The following is an 8,896-nucleotide window of genomic DNA, read 5'->3' as shown; positions in this document are numbered from 1 at the left end:
CCTACGGAGCTAGTGAGCGAGAAGTAAGGCCTCAAGCCAGGTCTTCGCGTGCCGTCTGGCCTTTCAGGACAGCCACTTGATAGGAAGGAGGTGGGGAGAGACACCTGAGTCTGGGCGTGGGCTGGGGGTGAGGCACAGTACGGACGCTGACAATACACCCCAGCTCCTGTCCCGTTTTGCGCAGGACCAGCCCGGACTGGGAATGACGCCCCCATGCCCCGGTCAATTCCTAGTGATGCCACCATCCTCGTCACTGTTTCAGTACGGTGCATTCCAAATTCCCAGTAAGTGTACCCTCGGTTGCCCCTGGCACCACCCCCCGAGAGACCGAGCAGCTGCGGCGTGCGAGCCCCCCTCGGCAGCGAGTGCGGGGCCACAGCCCCGCGGGCGCCCGGACGGCGCACTAAAGGCGCGCCTCCGCCACCCGGGCCCCAGGGGCCCCAGGGCGGCGCTCCCGCGGCGCGCTAGGCGGCGGGCTTGGGCTGGGAGGAGCTTGGGCGGGGTGGAGCCTGGACGGCGGGAGTCGCGGTGCCGGGCTGCAGCCCTCCGGGAGGCGCGCGGCGCGGAGGGGGGCTCCGGGGCGGGCCGCGCGCAGACCCTCGGACCCTCTGACCCTCGGACAACATGGTGCGTCCCCCGGGATGGGGGAGCAGGGCCACTCCCTCGGGCGGCCCCGGCGAGGCACCCGGAGCCCCCACCGCGCCGGCCAAAAGGCGGGGGCAGTCAGGCCGTGCTGTCTCTTTAAGACCGTGTTCCAGCTAACACCGACGGTGAGTAACCTGGCCCCAGGTCCCGGGAGACACCCCCGGGAGGGCAGGCGGATGAGAGTTCAGCTCTCTGGGCGTGTAATCTGGGAAAGTTATGAATGGTGGTGGGGGGGTCACCCTGCTTTGAGCCACAGCCGCTAGGTACCTTGTAAATTTTAACAGGGATCCTGGAGCGGTCGGTGAGAATTAGCAAGGCCAAGTTCCAGAGGGAGGAGAGTCCCCCCCACCTGCCTTCAGCGCCCACAGGGCATAGTCCTTCATCATCTCGGTAAGCCCAGTAGCTTGTGGGGTGAATACGAGAAGCTTCCGGCCTCGTGCTGGGTGGGGAGGCAGAGGATCCGACTACTGCAGTTGTCAAGTGGCTTTGGGCACCTGGTTCTTCGCGAACTTTCCTGGGCTGAGAGGTGGAGCCATGCCTGCCTCTGCGCCTGGCCCATCAACAGGGCATCCGGCAGCCACCTTAGGACCTCAGAGAACACAGCGGGAAGCTGTGGAGAGCAGTCTGGTGGCACTGTGCTTCTCTGGCGCCAACTGGGAGTTCCCTACTGGGCACAAGGGAGGAGAGGCCAAGCGGTCTGATGACAGAGGGTGACAGAATGAGGACTGTGAAGTCACAGAGGGAATGGGATGCTATAGCTGGGGCTTGGGGCTTGGCAAGAGGAAAGTGTTGCCCAGGCAGATCAGTGCTTTCTGCCCGTGGAAGGGAGCCTCTGGGATCAGCAGGGCACATTTGGTGTCCATAGTGGACTGATGAGTCGGGTGAGGCCACCCTCCCACGAGGGTCCCCCTCCCCCTCCTACACAGGAATGGAAACAGTGCTGTGTCCATACTCTGGAGGCCTAAAGACCACCCACACCATGTGGAAGGAAAGCAGAAAGACTGAGTGGCATCTCCCACTGACTCCCTTTCTCCCAGACCACCTCCTGGGTGGACCCTTGCTCTGTCCAAGCCCAGCTCTGTGAGCTTTCTGTTTCTCCTGAGTAGTTAACTTCCAGGATTTGGGGTTCCAGGGCGCTGGGGGATATGCACTGGCGAACAAATGAATGGTGAAGATCACTACTGACTCCCACCCTCCTACTTCTCCAGATGCAGAGGCCTCCATGGCTCTGATAAGCCTCGTGTTCCTGGCAGTCATGTATGTAGTTCACCACCCCCTGATGGTCAGTGACCGGATGGACCTAGACACACTAGCTAGAAGTCGGCAGCTGGAGAAGCGGATGAGCGAGGAGATGCGCCAGTTGGAGATAGAGTTTGAAGAGAGAAAGCGAGCTGCTGAGCGGAAGCAGAAGGCAGAGAACTTCTGGAGAGGAGACACTTCCAGTGACCAGTTAGTGCTAGGGAAGAAAGACATGGGGTGGCCATTCCAGGCCAGTGGCCAGGAGGGGCCGCTGAGCTGGATGCTGGGAAACCTGTGGAATGCTGGCCTCTTTTGCCTTTTTCTCGTCTTTGAGCTCCTGCGACAGAACATGCAGCATGAGCCAGCCTTTGATTCCAGCAGTGACGAGGAGGAGGAGGAAGTCCGTGTTGTGCCTGTCACCTCCTACAACTGGCTCACTGACTTCCCCTCGCGGGAGGCCCTGGATTCCTTTTACAAACACTACGTCCAGAATGTCACCCGTGACCTGCCCTGTACCTGTGAGTTCGTGGAGAGCTTCGTGGATGACCTCATCGAGGCCTGTCGGGCGCTCAGCCGCCGGGAGGCTCAGCCACAGCTGGAGGACTGCCTGGGCATCGGGGCGGCCTTTGAGAAATGGGGAACCCTCCACGAGACCCAGAAATTTGATATTCTGGTACCCATCATTCCTCCGCAGGGCACTATGTTCATGCTGGAGATGAGGGATCCGGCCCTCGGCTGCCGCTCTGGCTGTGTGCTTGTGGAGTCGGAATGTGTGTGCAAGCGCGAGAAGCTTCTGGGGGATGTGCTGTGCCTGGTGCACCACCACAGGGATCACTCGGCCATCTTGAGCAAGTGCAGCAGCTCCATCAAGGTGGCTCTGTGCACGGGCTCCCACCTGGACGTGTGCAAGACCATACAGTGGTTCCGGAACATGGTGGGCAATGCCTGGGCCCTTGTGGCCCACAAGTATGATTTCAAGCTCAGCCTCCCACCGTCCACCAACTCCTGCAAGCTCAGGCTGGACTACCGCTCAGGCCGCTTTCTCTCCATCCACCTGGTCCTGGGGGTCCAACGGGAAGACACCCTGGTCTATCTGGTGAGTCAGGCTCCTGACCAGGAACCGCTCACCAGTGTGGACTGGCCCGAGTCCTTTGCAGCCTGTGAACACTTGTTCCTGAAGCTGGTCGGGCGTTTTGCTCCAGAGAACACCTGTCACCTCAAGTGCCTCCAGATCATCTTAAGTCTGCGGGACCTTCAGAGCTTACCTCAGGGAGCGTCCCGGCCTGTCCTTACCTCTTACCACTTCAAAACAGCCCTCATGCACCTGCTGCTGCGGCTGCCTCTGACGGACTGGCAGCACAGCATGCTGTCCGAGCGGCTGCAGGACATCCTCTGGTTCCTCGGCCGGGGCCTCCAGCAAAGGTCCCTCCACCATTTCCTCATTGGCAACACCTTCCTGCCCCTGACCATCCCGATCCCCAAGACATTTCGGAGTGCCGAGCCCGTCAATCTCTTCCAGCACCTGGTGCTAAACCCCATGGCACACTCGCAGGCAGTGGAAGAATTCCACAACCTTCTGACCCAAGTGAAAAAGCTGCCCTGTGCCCCATTGGCGGAGGCACATTAATGTAAAGGTCATTAAAAGAGGGGAGAAGGTATTTCTGATTCCTCAGGCTGCCGAAGACTTTATTTTCCAGACGCATCAGTGGTATGTGTGACCTTCACCTTGCCTGTGGCTATGATAACTTTAAGGAGCACCTGAAGGGCTCATCAGGATGGGGTCCAACCTGTAGGGCCTAATCTAGGGTGTGTCTTCTGAGGTTTTCCTCTCCCGACTTTTAGTATGACCTGAGGAGGGCCCAGAGAAACGGATGTTACAGGACGATCTTGTAGCTAGAGTTGAGACTAGACAGGGCCTGTGAGGTTGTGTTTTGTATCAACACTGGAAGTGAAAAAGAGAACCAGAGAATACCTCCATTCCAGCTTATTCCTTTTTGTGAGCGACTCTCAGCACATTCCTTGTAAACTGGTTTCCTTGTTGAATCGTTGGCTTAAGTCACCTCCGAGCAGATAGCGCTCCATCTTATTCTAAGTACCGTGAAGGTAACTTCTCGTATGTTAGGATCTAATTTTTCAGACCTTCTGTGTTTGAAGATATACCCAGGATGCTTATTTTCCATTTCTCAATTTAGCCCTATTTTCGTATAATATATGAAATAGAACATAATATAGCTGTTTTTATGCACCTGAAAGAAAACTCCAATACTATCCAAACAATTAGCATTGATTCACAAATATATTAAGTCAATGGTGATCTATTTCAGAATTGAAATAACATATTTACTAAAATTAATGAAATAGCTAGCATCTAACGAGCTTCTCATGCCTGGAAGCTTCTCATGCCTGTAAAACCCTTAATGAGGACAATCTTTGAGGGGCGGTTTCTGAGATGAACAATGACTGTTTCTAAAGGAAGCCACTTGTTTGTCAAATGAAAAGAAGGTTTAGCCACCATGTGTAACTGTGCTTTTTCAACTCAGTCTGTTAATGCCTCTGTATTCTCTTTTCAAAGATGACAAAGGGATTTTTTTTTTTTTTTTTGAACTGTGTTTGTGGTTTTGCAAAGTGGGGTCATCACAATCGAGGCTGGTTGCCAGGGTCGGACAGGAAGGGACTGTAGAGCAGTCCAGTTCTAACACTAGTGATTCTGGAGATAGGAGTGGTGGATTTTGCCCTTCTTTCAAAATCCTGGGCATCCTGATGTGGAAGCTTAAGAAAGTGACGAGAGTTGTAGGTGTGGTTGTTTGGTTGTTTTGGAAATAACAATGCTGTTCCTGCCCTGCATACCAGGAAGATCTGGGGAGGAGAACCTGGCCCCACATTTAACTCAAGTCGCAAGGGGGTTTAGATGCTGGTCTTGTGGGCTTTGGTTGTATCCACACCCTCCCCACAGCAAAAATAAATGACTAATTTATGTCCCTGGAGTTGATGCCGATCAATATTTGAGACTCCGCGCTGCATAGTAACGGTTGTATTCCCATGTTGTCTGCTGATATCTGCCAGGTACTGCTTTCAAGATGCAGTGATGGTTGGTTCCATGCTGTGGGGTTTTGATGTTTTATAAACACCCATATTCTTTCTGTTTAGAAAATAACTTGCTGGTGTTTTCATTCCAAATCAATAAAGGAAGCTATTTTGTGTGTTGGTTGGAATGTATGTAATAACACCCACAGAAGATCAGAATTCTCACGTGCCTATTGCCAAGATATTCCTGTTACCCTGATAGCTCCACGCAGTACATCCTGGTATTTCTCAATACACCTTGAACCAGTCTGCCCCGAGGTTTCCCAGTGGCACGGCCAGGAGCCAGGAAAGAATAATCCGGAATGTCAAGGAACATCTAAGTTATTCATTCTCAAAATATCAGCCAATTTAAAAGATCTCAGTGGCTACAAAAAAACATGCATACGCTGTAGAAAGGATAAATCTGTCAAGTAGAAGGGCAGTATCATGTTCTAGCACTCTGTGGTTTCTAGTGTAGTAAGAGGTAAGAAAACAGGAGCTGGCAGAAGACTACAAAGGGAACAGTCAGCAAAGCTTGGGTGGGGCCAAGGGTGTAAGAGAGAGTATAGAAAAAACAAGTAGTAATGGAAAGAACAGAGCTGTTGTGCTCTGGGAGTACTCTTACAATGAAAGGAGAAACTTCTCCAGATTATTTAGGAAGCTGAGCTTTATTCTAAAACAATTCCTGGCGGGCACCCAGGATATAACAGCAGTTATAGTAATGGGAATACTTATCGTTCATTGAGCATTGCCAATGGCCCTCAATGCTTCCCATCTGGTAACTCATTTAATCCTCACACTTGATAACTCCATGAAGTGGGTGCTTTGTCCCTTCCCCTTTTCCAACGAGGAAGCCGAGGCACAGAAACAGCACACAACTTCCTCTAAGGGCACACAGCTAGTAAAGGCAGAGCCGGGAACAAAGTACCTTTTCTCACAACCTTCCAGCACGGTCTTGGGAATATCAAGATGTAGGGGTTAACATGCTTTGAAAAGCGAAAAGTGTTATGCTAATTTTAAGATCAAGGGCGGTATGCCGTTTAGAAATTCTAGAAGACAGAAATTGTTGGTCCATAGCCCAGTGTTTAGGTCAGGAATTTCGTATCACATACAAAAATTAAAGGCATTTGCTCAGAGGCCAAAATGAATGTAAAGCCATTTGAACTACATGCTTGTTGGCCCCCAGTGGCTCGATGGTTTATATCGTGAACTACAGTATGATTTAAGCCAGCTGCAGGCTGGGAGATCAGAGAAAATCCGAAGCCAAAAGTTTGTTCAGGTAGCCAACTGATAACAGTATTGCTCGTCACCTAAACTAAAGCTGTTTGCCATTCATTTTGGGGAAGTAGAATCTTGGTGAGGAGTGAAATGGGGAAGAGGAATGGCCCCAGTATTGCTTTTCTGGCAGACAAGGAGTGGGGGAGGGACCCACTGCTTTAGTTTTGTCCAGACAGAGGAATTGAGTTCTGCATACCACTGATACCACTGATAAATCATTCAATTTTTTGGCACCCTCTGCAGAACTAACCCCCTCCCCCCAAAAACAAAGAGAGCATTCAGAGCGGGTGGTGGAGAATGAACCGTCTGCAGGGGGTGGAGCTGGCTTTGTCCCAGCACAGGGAACCCTTGGCAGCCAGCTCAGGGGGCTCCATATAATCCCAGAACAGCCTCATCCTCTGCCGGGTGTTCCAAGCCTTCTGATTCAGTGCCACCGGCCACTCTCCCAACCCACACTGCTCCTTGTCGGTGCCCAGAGGATCACAAGCTGTTCCCACTCTCCTCAAATGCACTCAGCACAGAGAAGATGAGTGAGATGATGGCAACCCCAGCATGCACTGAGCCTATGTGCCCACAAGGGTTTAATCTGTTACCCAATTCCTCATAAAGCCCAGTGAAGGAGTATTATCATGACTGTTTTATAAACGGAGAAGAAAGTGAAGCCCAGAGAGGTTCAAATGCCCAACCCAGGATTTAAACTTGTCTTCCAACTAAACTCATTCAATATGTATTCAAGTACTTACTGTGTCCAGGGCTAGCACCAGGCCCTGGGGAAACAATGGCGAGCAAACCATGGCTCCATCCTCATGGAGCTGACAGTCTATGGAGGAGTAGTCATCAAATAGTCATCCCAGTGGATGTACAATTTCAACGGTGGCAAGTTCCACTAAAACCTCCAGTAAGGACACTTGAGTGTATCAGGGAAGGCCTCCTTGAGAAAGTGATGTGAGCTGAAACGTGGTGGCAGCCAAGTGGATGAAGATGAGGATGAGGAGAGGATGTGCAAAGGCCTTGTGGTGGGAGTAGGCAGGATGAAAGTGAGTCTGAAAGAAGGCCCAAGTGACCAGAGTGCAGGGAGTAAGGGGAGGCAAGGTGCAAGAGGAGGCCAGAGAGGCTGTAGGGCCCAGACCCCACAGGGTCTCCTAGATCAGTTTAGAAGCTCCCAGAGCAATGGAACTTTTGAATGGCTTGAGACTTTGGGAAGGAACAGGTTAGATTGGTACTTAGCAACCACTCATTAGGGCCCAATGAGAAGGGAGTCAGAGCTGGTGTAGGGCTGCTGCAGACCAGCAAGAAGATAATATGGGTGAAAAATAGACACAGGCTTGAGATTCTTAGGAAGTGAAAGAGCTCAACAATTGGTTGCGTGTGGAGAGTGAGACATCCAGGATGGCCCCTGGGTGCTGATTTGGGTTCCTGGGTGGCTGGTAGAATCTTTCACTGAGATGAAAAACACTATAAACCTGCTTTCTTTTCTTTATTCCGCATTGCCTTATACTAAAGATTTGACGGTGGTCACTGGGAGAACAAGTTTGTGCAAAAGCACATTGGCTTAGGGGCGCCTGGGTGGCTCAGTGGGTTAAAGCCTCTGCCTTCGGCTCAGGTCATGATCCCAGGGTCCTGGGATCGAGCCCTGCATCGGGCTCTCTGCTCAGCAGGGAGCTTGCTTCCTCCTCTCTCTGCCTGCCTCTATGCCTATCAAATGAATAAATAACATCTTAAAAAAAAAAAAAAAGCAAATTGGCTTAAAAAGTGGTTTTCTACAAAGGGTAGTATTTTTTGTTTGCCAAAATGACTGAGAGTCATTGATGGCATTTAGTGGACAATGGTGTCCTACAAAGAGCCCCACATGTCAAAAATTGTTTCACCCTGAATGCCAATAGCACCCTTCAAGGGAAACACTGCATAAAATGCCTTGTACATGTCATAAGAAATGATAGGATGTTCTAGGGATATTTGGGGGAATTGCCCTGGCCTTTCCTCCCATAATACAACTCTTGGTTGGGCAGGGGGTGCCTGGGTGGCTCAGTCGATTGAGTGTCTCCCTTTCCCTGGGGTCAGGATCTGGGGTTCCTGGGATGAGGCCTGAGTGGGGCTCCATTCAGCGGGGACTCTGCTTCTCTCTCTACCTCTGTGCTCTCCCTTCCCTCTCTCTCAAATAAATTTGGGAAAAATACAATTCTTGGGATCAGATGAAGCACAATGGAAAGATGGCAAATTATGTCCCTCTCACTTCTCGCCTTAACCTTTTCTTCTGTGTGGTGGGATATGCGGGGGTGAGGTGTATGTGTGTGGGGATATCCTGGAAGCTTTTCACAAGAATCTGAATAAAAATGATGGCCTTTATTTAAAAATGTACATAAATATTTTGCACCTGTCCTTCGCCTGCCTGGAACGTTCATCGTATTGTTGGCTCCTTCTCACCCCATCCATCCTTCTCTACCCCCGTAGGGTTTTGCTGCCCTTACAGAACAGGTCGCTGTGGGAAATTAACCTTGTTTCCTAGAAATCTGCTCTTCCTCCCATTAGAAAGTAAATTGCGTGAAAGCAGAGCCCTCTCCCGTCCTGCTCCACGCCGGATCCTTAGCGCCCAGTTTCTCATCTGACTCTCGAAAGAAAGCGGGGGACCGTGGTCCATGGACCCCTACAGTCCACCCACAGGAACACAACA

At 51.5% G+C, this 8,896-nt stretch overlaps 1 protein-coding gene across 1 annotated transcript; it reads left to right on the top strand.

The window, feature by feature from the left end:
* Positions 1 to 662: 662 nt before the first annotated feature.
* ITPRIPL1 (ITPRIP like 1) lies at positions 663 to 5,086 on the top strand. Its single transcript, XM_044261667.1, has 3 exons — positions 663 to 770; positions 930 to 1,035; positions 1,854 to 5,086. Exon 3 carries the CDS (start codon positions 1,868 to 1,870, stop codon positions 3,509 to 3,511), a length of 1,644 nt encoding a protein of 547 aa, XP_044117602.1. The 5' UTR covers positions 663 to 770; positions 930 to 1,035; positions 1,854 to 1,867; the 3' UTR covers positions 3,512 to 5,086.
* Positions 5,087 to 8,896: the final 3,810 nt, after the last annotated feature.

This window comes from Neovison vison, chromosome 8 (assembly GCF_020171115.1).
Source record: "Neovison vison isolate M4711 chromosome 8, ASM_NN_V1, whole genome shotgun sequence".
Lineage (NCBI taxonomy): Eukaryota > Metazoa > Chordata > Mammalia > Carnivora > Mustelidae > Neogale > Neogale vison.
The sequence above is the reverse complement of the archived record's forward strand: the minus strand, read 5'-3'. Positions and strand labels throughout refer to the sequence as shown.